The sequence below is a fragment of the Phaethon aethereus genome, assembly GCF_964289735.1.
Source record: "Phaethon aethereus genome assembly, chromosome: 3".
In the NCBI taxonomy this organism is placed as follows: Eukaryota; Metazoa; Chordata; class Aves; order Phaethontiformes; family Phaethontidae; genus Phaethon; species Phaethon aethereus.
This window is the reverse complement of record NC_138576.1, coordinates 73879668-73894800: the sequence shown is the minus strand read 5'-3', so window position 1 is coordinate 73894800 and position 15133 is coordinate 73879668. Positions and strand designations below refer to the sequence as shown.

At 49.2% G+C, this 15133-nt stretch overlaps 1 protein-coding gene across 1 annotated transcript; it reads right to left on the bottom strand.

Annotated features, from left to right (window-relative positions):
- Nucleotides 1–482: 482 nt before the first annotated feature.
- Nucleotides 483–9878, bottom strand: ZC3H12D (zinc finger CCCH-type containing 12D; the record flags this gene model as incomplete). Its single annotated transcript, XM_081998555.1, has 5 exons — nt 483–1519; nt 2260–2366; nt 4715–4949; nt 5967–6106; nt 9496–9878. The coding sequence occupies 5 exons, from the start codon at nt 9876–9878 to the stop codon at nt 483–485; spliced, it is 1902 nt and encodes a 633-aa protein (XP_081854681.1).
- Nucleotides 9879–15133: the final 5255 nt, after the last annotated feature.

The following is a 15133-nucleotide window of genomic DNA, read 5'->3' as shown; positions in this document are numbered from 1 at the left end:
GACCCAAAGATGCCTTCCAGCAGAGAGCACAGCCCTGTGTTAGGGAAAATATGGGCCGAATTACTTTTTATGCTAGCAGAGTAAGTAGTCATGGGGGGTCTGTGGAGAGCCCTTTACTGGGGACCGTGGAGCATGGTTCTTTTCTTTTACGGTCATTTGAACAACAGGTTAGGACTTTAAAACATGCCTAGTGTTTCACGGTGTTAATGAAGAACCATGCCATCCTGAACCCTGTCACCAGTGAGGTTCAAATGGTGACAGCCCAGTTACCCCAAGCCCTCCTGTTCACTTCCCCAGGAGATGAATGAGATCCCAGGGCTTTTGCCTTGACTTCATGCCCCATAAGACACACATAGCTCATTGATGCTTAAACTTGTGCTCCTGGAAGAGCTATAGCCATTGCCATGCTAAGTTAAACCTCAGAGCAGCATCTGTTTTGCCCCAGGACTTGTGCTTGTTGGGAAAGGTTTGATCTGGAGGCTTCACAAGTTTCTGTGTCTTTGAATCAGTAACGTCAAGCTAGCAGTATCCTTCATATCGGGGTACAAAGCCATGACATGGTTCACCTCAGCATAAGGGAAAAGGGAGCACAGCTCCCCGTGTACGTTTGCTTGCTGGGCAGAGGGTGGCCTTGCAGCTGGGGTGGGCCAGTAGTCGCTGTAAGAGGCATCGGGGTAAGCATAGGCTCTCTGGAAGAAGCCCAGTCTGTTGCTGGAGTCTGACAGGAAGGGCTGCCGTGGGGGCTGGCTGGCGCAACAGTGCTGCTGCTGCTCGCTGTGCAAGTGGAGCGGGTCAGGGGGAAGAGCTGCGGACTCCAGAAAAACAGGGTGCCGAGTCTCCAGGGCCTGTTGGTGCTGAGCACCGTCAGGGACATAGCGGCTCCTCCGCCCCATCCTGTGCCTGCCGCAGCGCTCCTGAGGCCAGCTGTGGCCGGGGCGCATCCCGCCCCGCACAGGCGCGAGCACCGTTTGCCGGAAAGGGCGTCCCAGTAAGCCGGCGTGCTCCAAGCTCGGAGCAGGGTGAAGCGAGTACTGGTTGTGCCTGAGGTCACCACAGCGATGAGAGATGATGTCCGCCACCTCTCTGCCCTGAGGGGTATGTATGGACCGGTGGTAGCCGTAGGTGTCATCACCAATGGAGAGCGCTGACATCTTCTCCAGGAGCGGCTGGTCTTGCAGCGGCTCTGGCTGTAGCAAGGGCTGGTCCAGCCCCAGGTCAGAGCCGCGGCCGCTGGCCCAGATGCCAGACGGCTGCTCAGGACAGCCCCCCCAGGACCGCCCGGGGTAGCGGGAAGCCCCTGCACGGCCGCTGGCTTCTCGCAGCGTTTCTGCGCCGGTGTCAGGCGCTGCAGGCTCTCCCCGAGTCCTGTACGGCGAGCAGTTACGCTTCTCCTCCTCTTTCCCCAGGCTTAACGGGACCGTTATTTTGGCCCTGAGCTCATCAGCAACTGAGAGCTGAGCTTGATATGGTCTCTCTGGGTGGTAAAATTTGCATTTATTGCCATAGGTGCATTTTTTACCTGAAAGAATTAAAAAGAAAAAAAAAAAATAATCAAACGAGAGCTTGTCGCTAGCACCCACGTTGATTAACTTATTCATCGCTTCTTCCCCCGCACTGCGCCTTCGCAGGAGCGTGGCGAGCACAAACAAACAGCAAAGAGGGGAAGTGGTATTTGCCAATTCACTATTTTTGACCCCAGCTTTAAATATTGCTGACCTAAACAGAAGCAGGGTGACGCAGCAGTGAAAGGAGCTTTCTGCTATTTTGGAAGTGTCTGAAATTCATTCATGTTCCAGTTGCTGCACTCAGTGGGGTGGGAGACCTGCTGCTACAAAAAGGGTTGCCTTAAAAAATGGTGTAGGGACTTGCCCCTGAGCAAGCTCCGCACTGCTGGAAAGCTGCCGGGAGCGGGGAGAGGGGAAGCGTCTGGATGGCCCCCCACGTGCTACGATGCGAGCCCACCCTGCAACGCGCGGGCAGGCTGGCGGCTCAGCATGGCCACAGTGCCTGGTTTGGGTGCCGCATGCAGGGAGGGATGGAGGAGCCAGAAACAGCGGCTGCCTTTGCTGAGGCTGGAGCCACCTCGGCAAGAGAGGAAAACAGCATCGCACGCCTGAGCAGCCCCGACACAAGCCCTTTCCACACGAGGCGGGACAGCAGCTGGCGACGGCGCTTGCCCTTGGCAGAAGGAGAGCGGCACCGGGGAGCGAGGGGCAGGAGGGCGAGGGGTGGTGGTTCGCAGCACGGAGAGGAACCCACCGTAGGGACAAGGCTGCCATTTTGGTTCCGGAAGCGCCGGCTTTTTGCTGAGGAAGTTATTAAGAGTGGGTCCATGCCGGCCTAATGGATCATCAGGAGGCATAAACCTGAAAAAGGAAAAAGTCACGGGGGTAATAAAAATACCTTCAGCTTTTGGAGCTGAAGTGCCATCACAGGTTGTGGAACAAGTTTAGGGAAGGAAATCATTGTGATCCTTCTGTGGCCTGGCCTTCGGGAGTCAGGCTGCGTTCCCAGACGCTGTGCCCTCCCGCCTGCCAAGACAACAACGCTTCAGCTTCGCGTAGCCGTTGTTTTTCCCTAATAACTTAAAACAACTGGGAGGGCACGGCAGCCCGGCATAGCGCTGGCCGGCCAGCAGCCCCAGCCGTTGCGGCATCGCTTCCATTCCCTCTGAAGCAGCCGCAAACTCTTCTGTGGTCCCGGCACCGCGACCCTCACCACCAGCTCCCTTCCACAGCAAACACACTTCTCTCTTACTGAATGCTTGCAGGAGAGTGAGGACTAAAAAGCCAGCAGTTAATTCAGAGCCAGAGCTGATCACGCGTGTGGTGTGACAAACAAGCCCAGCCTTTTTCAAGGATGCAGTAAAGGCTTCCTGCTATGAGGCCTGCAAAATGCTCAGATAAAACTGTCTATTCTTCTATGCCAGTACCTGAATGTGATGCTTCAGAAAGGAAACTGAAAGTAGCGTCTCTGGACTTGTTCGCGAATGAATCTGCACCACACCCACCCGTGGAAGAGCTCTCTGTCAGATGAAGAGAGTGAGGGGCAGGAGGGGGAGGGAGGCAGGGAATTTGGTGATCCACGTAATGGGACTGAAACCTCCAACTTCAGGCTGTAGTTGGAGAGAGGTTCCCAAAGCTGTGCAAGAAGGTCTTGCTGAAACTATTCACAAAATCACAGAATCACTAAGGTTGGAAAGGACCTTCAAGATCAAGTCCAACCGTTAACTCAATGCCACGATGCCCCCTAAACCATGTCCCGAAGCGCCACATCCACACGTTTTTTGAACGCTTCCAGAGATGGCGACTCCACCACCTCCCTGGGCAGCCTGTTCCAATGCTTGACCACCCTTTCGGTGAAGAAATTTTTCCTAATATCCAATCTAAACCTCCCCTGGCGCAACTTGAGGCCATTTCCTCTTGTCCTATCACTAGTTACTTCGGAGAAGAGACCAACACCCACCTCACCACAACCCCCTTTCAGGTAGTTGTAGAGAGCGATAAGGTCTCCCCTCAGCCTCCTCCAGACTAAACAACCCCAGTTCCCTCAGCCGCTCCTCATAAGACTTGTGCTCCAGCCCCCTCACCAGCTTCGTTGCCCTTCTCTGGACACAGTCCAGCACCTCAGCATCCTTCTTGTAGCGAGGGGCCCAAAACTGAACACAGGATTCGAGGTGCGGCCTCACTAGTGGGGGGGGGCACTAGGGCACTCACTAGTACAGGGACACAATCACTTCCCTACTCCTATTCAAACGGGCTTCACGGTAACAGCTAGACTTTGAGGGAAGGGTTCTGAAAAGGTCTGGAGTCCCTACAAAATAGGAAGGAAAATACCATATAAATATTTGTAACCCATTAGTAACTAGGGAAGATGCCTCGTGGTAGTTGGAGATAACAGACTGGAGCTTCGAGAAGTAAGACTATGCTGATGTTCAGCGACTGCATTTCTGTGAGCAAGGTTACAGGGAAACTGAAACCCAGTGCCAAGCACAGGGGTTTGGTGATGGACGAGCCAAGGCTCCATCCTGACCCAGGGAGAGTGCCGCTGTGTGAGGCGGCTTCTCCGCGCGCGCTCGCCTGTGCACACTGGGTGCCTCCGAGTGCATTTCCCCAGCCAAACTGACAGCTAGCAGCACCTCTGCTGCTCGGAAAGTCAGTCAGACAAGGTTAGGACGTACAGACTGAGGAGCACACAGCTCAGCCTCGCAGGCACGGTGCAAGTGTCTTAATGAAAACCTTCCCCAGTGGGGATGGTTAAGGGCCAAAGAGGCCAACTTCTCATCTCTCCTCTTCTAGAAAATTATTATTACAAAAGCATAGGGAAAAAAAAGTGCTGTTCTGCCTTGTAGGGAAATTAAAAATACCGCCAGATAGCCAGCCTTCTCTCACAGATTTAATTCTGTTTCTTGCAGGAAATAGAAATTAAAAGATACCAAGCCTTGAGTTAACATCCCAGTTTGGATTTGCAAGAAGCAAAGCTGGTCACTAATGCTGCCATTTGAACAGAGAAGTTCATTGAAGAGTGACATGGGGAGTTTAAGACCAAAGCTGAAGGAGCAGGAACTAAATAAATTAAATAAGAAAAGCTGCAGTAAATTCATTTCAGAAAAAGGCTCGCGTACTCTGCTACTGGTGGAAGGTGCATTGATGTTGGAGATGACTTGGCCCATAATGTTTACATTCAAGATTGTTTAGCAACAATTGTCTCTTACCTGTTACTGACAAAAGAGTACATGAGTAGTCGCTGCTCAATAAACCATTTCCACTCAGGGTTTTCATTCTGGAGATCCCGGTAATGGTCATTGGAAACAATTACTCCATCTTTCTCATAAGCGACTTTCACTATATAGCGATCATCGTAGCAAACTACCCTCTTGCCTTTCACCTTCCGGGATGGGGTGTACACAAGGATCGATTGCTTTTCAAGCTCTTCAAGAATGTGCTGGTCTGGTGGCGTGGTTGGCAAAAATAGAAGGGGGAAAAAACATCTTTAAAAAAATAAATCAATTAATAATGACCAGGTCTCAATCGTGCTAGAAACCTACAGGAATCCAAAGAAGTTCCAGCTCTTTAGGCAACTTAAAGCGGTGAGATTTTGAGATGCGCTGATACCTGGTGGTTATTTGGCTACTTGAAAACTAGGTCTTTTACAACAGCATCTAACCTTAAAATTTGAGATACCTTTTTCAAGTCTTATCCACAGAAGGATGGTTTGACTTCTACACCAGAGATATGCTGAGCCCCTGTAGTCCTCTTTTTACCTCGCTAGATGCTAGAAGGCTCATAACCAGCCCTGGTATGAGTGTTACTGGGAGGTAAAATGTGCCCTTTTAAAACAAACAAACAAACAAAACAAACAAACTTCTTGTGCTGCCGTCGAGGACACTCTGGCTTCTTGTCATTCCTGCTACACAGAAAGGTGGATCTCCAGCCGCCTCATCTGCAGCTGCCAAGCTGCTGGCAAGAATCTGGCAGATCTATTTCCATACAAACTAATAACATACTCCACATAATTCAGATGGTGCGTTAGCTTCTCCTAGAAGAGGAACCCATGCCGCTCCTGTACCGGGGTAACAGATAATAGTCACGCAGTAGCGACCGCTTTCAGATACTGCTGCCTTTGGATGAAGTGTGAAACGGTGTCGTCACCTCCTGGCTGGCCTCGAAAGCTCTGCAGCCTCATTGCGAGCTGACAGACTCACTCTTTAACTAACTCAGCTGGCAGCAACTTGTGCTTCTAAAGCAGAAAGCTCAAAGCAGTGTAAGAAAGCCCTCGAATGCAGATTTAGGGGCTAGCCAGGAGTGTGCGGCAAAAAATTAATGGCTAATTTAAGTGATGGAAACCTGACACAGAACTTGCACTGTTCTTGTCTTTACGGGGCAAAGCCATACTGGAGTCTTCACACCCGCTGTCTCCAAACTGCACCTAACGGTTGCCAAATTATGCCCAGGATGGTGACCTACCTGTAATTGGACTGTCTTGTCGAGGGGGCTCCTTTCTCCAGAGTGGGACAAAAACCTTGATGTACGTGTGCCCCCTTTCTCGAAACCAGTCCACTGCCAGCTGGATCCCCCAGCAGGAGAATACCTCTTTGTTTCCATGACTGTGGGGAAAAAACAAAAAAAACCAAAAAAAAAAAAGAAAAGAAAAAGGAGGAGGGTGGTGAGGCAAAGCTTTCAAGAAGCTTAGAGTTCTCTCTAACTGAGCCAGTGATGAAAAGGCAAAACAAACAGTTTTTGTGTCATTCACCAGTTTCCAGGAAAACAACCTGTCCTGGTTGGTCAGATACAAACACCTCCTCCAGCAGAACCAGAAACTTGTTATCATCTGAAGCAGTTTGGACACTTAAAACAGAGGTGTCCCATCCCCCATTTCTATGACCTGCCTGCTACCCAAGCCTGTTGCTTCCATCTGTGTCTGGATGGATGTCCTGGTTTCAGCCAGGATGGAGTTAATTACTACCTCTGCGTAAGGAAACAAAAATAAACTCTACACAAAGTCCTAAAATGGATAAACACCCTCGCAGTATCTACAGAAACCTCATCCTTGTACTTTGAGCTTTCTGGATAATCATCACCACAGTCTCACTCAGGCTTTCACCTCTGCAAAACATACTTGTGAATTACTCTCTCAGTTACTACACCTATCTACAGCGATGGACAAGTCAAGGACAATGCTGCCATCTTAAATGCCTCTCTCCCCACCATGCCCCAGGAATTCAAGGCTAGGTTCTGCCTACATCAGCCTGATAACCAAAGCTCCATCTTCACCCAATAAAAGTCTGAGCACTGGCATGGTGACCACAGATGAAAGATGGTGCAGTTTGGAGGGAGAAAACCGGTAGTTTATTTTTGGCTACCCAGGCAATAGGAAGTCTTAAAAAAAACCAACAAAAAACCCAACACTAATAATAAATGGTCTGAAGTGCTCGACACGTCTAATCTGCATCCTAGAGCAACTGTTTTGTTTGGTTTTAAAGGACAGGATCTACCCAGGATAGGTAGAAAGTCACCTGGACAGGTGGATGGGAAGGGCAGGTGACTTTTTCAGATAACTGCCTTTAAAAGGAAGACTAGGTGCATCTTTAATGCCACAACTCAAACAAATTTCAACAGCAGCCTTCTTTAACATAAATATACATCATAGATATAACCTCGTCACCTTTAGGAAAATGATTCCAGATGTATCTCCAGTGCAGAAGGTAAAGCACTCAAGCACAAGTGATTCGGCCAAAAGGACATGCAGAACAAGCGAGAAGGGGCACCTGGAATTGTTTCTCAGCATTATCACTTCATCCAGGTGCTGCTATACTGCTACAGCCAAACCTGGGGAACATGTACCTAAAAGAGTACGTACCCACATGGTGCGCTGCAGCGTCGACACACTGAAACACCATGTCTGCCCCACAACGGAGCAGGGGCTTTAAAACTTTTCATTCTCCTGCGTGGTGAATTTGTGTTGCCTGACAACAGATTGGCTGCTGTCAGTCACCTTTCACAGGACACCCACGCACCCCTGTAGTCCGTGGGCTGTAACTGATCTGTCGTAACTTAGTCCCATCGCTCTCCGTCCTGTCAGTAACAGGGTACCTTGCACCTGGGTCACAGATGGGCAGGGCCCATCTCTCAGAAAAGAAAGCAGCGCTTTGGCCCGGCTCTGACTCCAGCAATTAATCCGTAATTAGCACAGAGTGATTGCTTTTCAAATTGTACAATCCTAGCCCCTTTGAGAAGTTTATTCAAAACAACTCCTTTTGAAAACTGCAAATGGCCCCACCTCCACCTGGTCATGGCCCAGCATCAGCCACAGCTTTGGCAGAAGGCGGAGAGCCAAACGCAGGACTCTGCTGGCCCAGGGAAAGGCCTCTGTACCTATCACACCTTAAAAACTAGGAGTAAGTGCAAGCTCTAGACTAGATGGCCTCCTCGGGGGGCAGCGAATAGGGTTATGACAGTTCCCTTTTTATTTAACACAACTTGATTTGTTTTTTTCCACTAGCCTTGCTAAACCGTCCTCCCCACTTCCCATGGATGGGCTGGCAGATGGCTAAGCAAGTTCCTCATTACCTCTGATGTAATGCAAAGTGTATATGCAAAGTGTACTGAGACCTCTGATTGGTGGGACTGGCCGAAGGCAAGGTTATTTTCCACTCGGTTTCTATGGACAGGCTGATTGACGATTGGAGACTACCAAATCACTCGCTCGCTCTATTGCCCTGGGGCACATGCATCCTTTCCAAAACCTTGCACTCCGCAACGGGCCCTCAACGCCAACTCTGAAATGTTCCAGAAACAGCAGTCCCAAGACAGAAATACAAATGCTCGAAACGCTTTTCTCCACACAGGCAACCACCTCTCCAATCTTCAACTTTTTGACAGCTTCATCATCCCTAAACTGCTGCGTCTCTGCTGACCGAGGAACCCCTCGCTTTGGCTGGGATTTCTCCCTTCATCCAGAAGATGGCATAGTTTGCTCAGTCTCCAGTTGCTCTGGATGTGCTTGTCCCCTTTGCCCTCTAACCAGAGGGGAGGTGGTCTCATCTCACCTCACACCAAAGCTAACTGAAGGAGGAAGCCCTCCTCCACCCTGTCCCAACCTGCGAGGACAGGCTGGACCATGCTGAGCGGGAAGGGAAGTTAACTGGGAAAACCGGTGAGTAGCCAGTGCGTCCTGGACTTCGGACTGCCGGGGCCTCTGGCTGTTCATATTGCTTGGGTAAACAGAGGCCAACGCGCTGCTGTCTTTGGACTTCCCATCCACATGGTCGTGCCAGGCTCCCCATCAGTAAGAGTGCTTGCACGGTGTCAGGACACTGCTTAGGAAACGTAATTGGCCAGGATGGGTTGCTATGATATTTCCCAGAAACAGAATTAAGGAAGAAATGAGACTATTTAGTACAAAAGTCAACTACTGATTTCCTGATATTTCCATAAAAATGAAGCCAAACTGAAACCCAACAAAGATATACAAGCCAGGAACATCGCTGGGGTTTACTTGCAAGCCAAAACAGCACAACCGTGATGTTGTTAGGACCACAGCCACCCATCTTTATTTTCCTTCTCCTTCTTAGGTTAGTTGGCTGTTTTGTCTATCTGGTCACCGTTTTTTCCTGGAAACACGTCGGCATACAGATTTAGAAATCCTAGGTACCCATTTGAAAAGGCAGGGATCATCAATGGTGAACTAAAAGGGAGTGGGAGGGAGCTGCTGAATCGTACTGCCACCAACAGTAGTGGTTAGGTAGCTGTTGACTTACAAAAGGTCAAAATGCAGAGCGAGCCAGTGATTGCATCTGGAGCACCTATTTATGGGCATAGAGAGAGCAGGACACTAGAAGCTGTGCTGTAGCCAAAGAACAGGAATAAGCGGTGGTTCATATATCATACCTCAATGCACCCCCCACCTGGAGAAAAAAAAACGTACTTCAAGCCATCAGCTTTAAATGCAAAATCTTCAGAGGAAGAGAGATCCCTTTTAGGAGAAGGAGCTTACCTCATTGCAACATTGCTGCCGTCGATCACGATGGGTCTCAAGTGATCGGAAGAATCACTTTCATGTTCTCCAAGCCACTCTGGCCCTGGTGAAGTGCTACATGATCCACGGGCAACAAGTTTTAGTGGGGAAGGCTGAGCCTGGCTCTCCAGAGCTTGAGGTTTGCTCCCCATGCGAATCAGCTCTTTCAGCACATCGTCCTCCAGGGCCTCTTGGCCCAGGTTCTCCAGCACTTTGCAGATGTCCTGCTTACCGTAGCCCAGCTTGCAGAAAAAATCCAGCTTGCTCTGGTGCACTTCCACCCCTGCCGTAGAAGCTTTTCTGGAGCGCGGTGGTACTGGCTGGCTAGAAAGTGAACTGGCCAGTGCCATCTTAGCAGGCATTTAAGTTCCTTTAAACCCAGCGCTCCTGCCTTCCCAGCCTCGTCCAACAGGCATCAGCTTTAGGTGGGGGAAAGATTAGAAACAACAAAAGACAAGGGTTAAGGAAGAACGCGCAGTCTCAGTTATTTGCCTAGTGCGCAGCAAAGAGACTCTGATCAGCTGTACTCTCTTTGAAGAGACCGTCCAGTCTTCTCCCAGCATTAAAGCACTTTTCTGGTCCACTCTTATTTATAAAAGCACTGGAGTGTCCCATGCAATGTTTGTCACTCTCTGGGTGGTATGTCACACAGGTGTCATCCTCCTTCATGAGCTATGCAAGCCTGCCTGTACACAGACACGCTGTATGCGGACGTTTGTTCTTCAGACTTACCTCACAGGAAATGATACAAAGGTCGGTGTAACCGGGGATTTTCAATTTGCTCAGTGTGGTTTGCGAGCCACAGATAAAAATCTGTCAAATGTTGTTGGATGAGCTCTGATGCCATAGCAACTTAACAAGTATAGCAAATTTCACAGAGCGACTTAAGGAAACGTGTTGTTTGCAAAGTGGCTGGGAACTCTGAGCTTTTTCTTCTATAGTTTTGTCTTTCCTAGTACGTGTATGTCTGTGTATACACAGGCATACCTTATGAAATTCTGTCACTCATCTCTTCCAATGATGCCTGACTTACTCTTTTCCTGTTATTTGCTATTTCAGGGAGGACTTTTATGTTCAGAGAAGCAGCTTGTTTTTTGAAAGCTGTCGGGGCAGTGGTTGGAAGCAGGCAATCTGAAAGGCGGTTTCAGTTTCACTTGTATTTATTGTCAAGAGAAACTGGTAATTCAGAAATGAGTGTGCCGAAGTAGCGGAAAGCTACTTCAATCTTCTCCAGAACTGCACTGTTTACATTTCTGGTCTACCCAGTAAACGAACGTGATTGATTGATAGGCAGCATACGCAGGAGTACCCGGAGCTGCTTCAGCCCAACAAGTGTGACAAGAGTAAGACAAACACAGCGACTACTCATCCATCAAGCCAAACATCTTCAGTCACTCTTGGCACGCTTGCACCAAAGCTTCTCTCGCCACATCGCTGCAGTTATTGCTGCTACCTGGATAAAAGCTGTGACTGGTTCATCTACCCACACGTAGGACATGAAGGCAGCCCTCTTCTCTTCACTAGCCGCGGCCAGCAAATGACGCAGAATTAAGTGACCAAACAACTACCTCCATGACGAGCCCAGACCCATAACTGCGCTGCAGCCACCAGCTCCCCTTCCCAGCCCGCCCCGCACGCTGCCGGCCCGCCGTCCGGTCCCTGCCCAGCAGCGGGCCGCTCCAGGAGCTCAGAAGCCAAAACCCTCTGCAGGAAGGCACGCAGGTACTGGAGACAGGGAGAGAGGAGAGGAGCATGAGTGCAGCTCCTCCTCAAGGCATTAAGGACTCCCTGGGCTATGGGGAAGAAAGCCACACTGGGTTCAGTTAATTTAAAACTGATTAGTTCAGCAGGAAAACCTGATAATTAGTTAATAGCCCCACCTCATACAAAACTTTGACCTTTACTTTTCTATGTAGCCTTATAATTTTCAGGTATTCTTCTGTGGAAGAAATCTGGCACTCTGTTAAGTGACAAGTACCATCAGTAAAATAAAAAACACCTTAAGTTGTCAAATATGTAAGGGGAAAGCAGTTACCACGTGTATTTTTCTATGTAAATCAAAGTGTTGCTTATTTTAGCCAGTGGGCTTGACTATTTTTCCTCCCAGTAAAACCCACAAGTGTAACAGTTTTTACATCTAAACCTTGTTTTTCAATGGACTGAAGGTCAAAAGAAATTTGCCTGCTTTTTCATTACTGACATGGTTTCTCAGCTTTGAAATAGCTGCTCTCCGAATTGAAATCCATTAATGTATCTTTGTACATGAATATAGCTGAAGCTGTCACAGCTGGGCTAGCGCTGTAGCAAACCCTGCTTCCCGGTGTGTGGTCAGTGGTTCCAAACACTTAAGATATACTACTTGATTTTTTTTTTTTTAGATACCTAGATTATTTTAATAAATTACTGTAAATTAAAAACTTTAGTTACTATTTGTCCTCACGTTGAAAAGAAAATATTTAATACATATTTTAATAGCCATCACTATTATTTTTTAAACCTGTACTTCTATCTATTCTGATGTGGGTTTATATATATATATATATATATATATATATATATATCAGACAATTTTTCCACGTTAGCATCACGTCATGTTGTGTGTACGTTTGTCCTGGGTTTCATCAGCAAGTAGGAGGTTCAATTCAACCCTTCGGAATTTTACCAGACAGCTGTCCAGCTGCAGAGGGTGCAGAGGCCACCCCCGTCTCGCGGCGTGCACCTCGCAGCCCCAGCAGCACCCGTGAGCACGCCCTGGACCAAGGCTGCTCACCACATCGCTCTTCCAGCCCCATCCCAGGAAGCCCCAAGCCCGTGGTCCGCGTCTGCCCCCTCCGCTTCCTGACGCGCGGCGCCGTGCAAGGTTTGGCCCTTCTGTACCAGCCGCGATCCCCTTCGGCTTGGCGAGCTGGGGCGACGCGCGGGAAACGCTGAGCTCTGGATGGCCGCCCCGGGGCTGGTACAATGAATTATCGGCCATCGCCAGCAAGAGGCTAGTTCTGCAAGGGTAACCGTTGGATTTCTGCTGCAGCTTGGCCAAATATTAAAAATTGGTAATATCGTGAATGCAAGGTTTTCACCACAGAGAGAACAAGTCTGAAGCCCTGAGATAAAAGCCTTGATCACAGCCAACACTGAAGTCACCCTTCTAAGGAAAGAATTAAAAGATAGTAAAATCACTAGCTTACACATCAGTAAACAGTCAGTAGCGTGCCCAAGTCCAACAGGTCAGTTGGTTGCTTATAACCAGCGCAAAAACACGTGACAAGAGGAGAAATTGTGCATCACAGACTTCAGCTTTCGCTACCACAGAGAAACAGGTTGTAAAATCCCATTTATAGACTTCATGACCTTCGTTTTCAAACTACTTAGATTTCTTCCTGCCACTTTCCCCCCATCACCTCAGCAGACCCTGCTGGGAAGCTGCTCTTGTTTCCCCTCCACTGAGGGCCAAAGTCTTCTCATTTCCCGGCTAAATTTATCCACAGGTAATCGTGTGCCCATCCTATGTTCTAGCTTAAAAAGCACCCCTCTCTGCCTGCGGTGTTGTGCCGCCTCTTGCATACACACACAGAGGGAATGGCTTTAGTCATGTTTCCAAAATTCTATTTTAATCTTAACATTTTAACTATTAAAAAAAATTACTTTTGACCAAAAAATTGTGAGACCTGTCAAGGTCTTCTGTCTTTTTTGTATTTTGACAGATTTGGAAGATTGGAAAATAATAATTTGAAACTTTTGTAAAAACTTTACAACAAAGTAGTGGCTATATTCTAATTCCTCATCTTGGAAGGACTTTAAAGAATAATTTTTGCCTAGTCCTCCCACCAGGACAGTCAGAGCAGGACCAGGTGCCCGGCCGCAGGTGTGTGTTTAAGCAGCGCCTCCAGCAGCCTCAGGGCACGGTAAGGACCAGCTTGACTCAGAGGGAGCTGGGGGTCCTCAAAGCCCCCGCCAAAGCCCCATCCTGCCTGAGCAGGGGCAGCAGGAGCAGAGGGGAACATGGCCCCAGCCAGACCTGCGGGGCATGAGCAGGTTTGGGTCTTCTCTAAACTAGCCCTGTCCATGCTGAGGAACACCAGGAGCGCAGCAAAAGCTCCCTGCCCCGATAGTGTTCACCCTCACACCTTAGGTCTGGGCAGCCTCCTCTTCCTCCTCTGTCCCTGGGAATCACGCTGCAAACCACCTCAGCCCACCAGCCCATTCAAGCCCTTCCACAAGCTGTTTCTCTGAAAGAAAGTGGGCTGCTCTGCTTTCAGAAAAATAAGACTTTTTACTTTCACAGATTAGAAATGCACATAAACTCTTAATAACAAGATCAGTCATTTGCTGTCTTCACGACTACGAAAAGATTTGCCTCTTCCTTCCCCACCTTCCCTGCTGCGTTTGCCAAAACCAACAAAAAGCGAGCACCCCAGAGAGCAAGCTCTACTCACAGGAAGCCCCACTTGCTCTGCACCTTACCTGCCAGCCGCGATTTCTGCGTCCCAGCAATACCGTCCCACCGTTCGCCAGCCAGAAGCTGGGTTCGAGCAGCGCCGGGCTCACAAGGAAGTCGTCAGCCCGTACTTAGAGGCTTTATGGCAAGGCCGATGTCAACTGAGAGCAAACAAGTGCAGTGAGCAGGTGAGAGCTCATTCTATAGGAAGGTTTTACTTCCTCATTTGGCTGGCAGAGCTCTCATTTAACTGTACAGGTTGATAAGCTTTCACTTCATTTTTCAAAAAGAAAAAAAAGAAAAAAAAAAGAGGTTCCCAACACATCTCAGTTCTGAGTCACAGGCAAAGATTAGTCAAACCCACTCTGGCAGGGATCCGTAACACTGGGCAGTAGGAAAATAGCATATGAATTCTGGGGCAAGTGAAAAGTTTTCCACCAGGGATGCCTTACCAAGTTATTTCAGCCTCATTCCTCCTGCATCTGGCAAATTTCTGACCTTCAGCGACATGTGGAAAATAAAGATTTTCAAAATCAACATTTTGCTTAGCACCTGATATTGAAAAGTCTTATTCAAACATCTCCACATCTTAGGGAACCTGCTCTGGGAGACTACAGTAAAAGATCAAAAACCAAAACAAAACCCTAACCTGCCGGTGCCTCACCTGAGAGACCACTTCAGAGACACGCAGCCTGTCCACAGCAGAGACCAACAGGCGCTTCCCAATAGGAACCTGAGGTTTTCCTCTGCTTGGTCCTTACCTTGCTGCAAACAAACATGCCCCAAATCCACTTTTAGGCAGAGGGGAGGCTTGGAGATTCAAGGAGGGGTTAACTTCTGGGACCTTCTGGATGCCGCGGACAGCTCTGCGGGCATGGTGCCCTCTGCCCACAGGGCCAGGGAGGGGGGTAGCCCACTGCGGAAGGAGACCACCCCTGCCACTGTCGCAAGGTGACACACCAGAGCAGAGCTGCCCTCTCCCAGTCAGAAATTCCCCCCTTACTTGCGTACTTTGTGGGAGGAAGCAGGGTGGCCAAACCCTTTGCAGCGGCATCCTGTTTGATCCAAAGGCTGGCTGCTGGTAAGCAAGCCTCCCCACCGCTTCCCAGTGGGTGCCGGTCGACGGTTGTGCCTTTGCATTGCACCCAGGCTGCCGGGCACTCGTTGGGACTCAGGCCACCC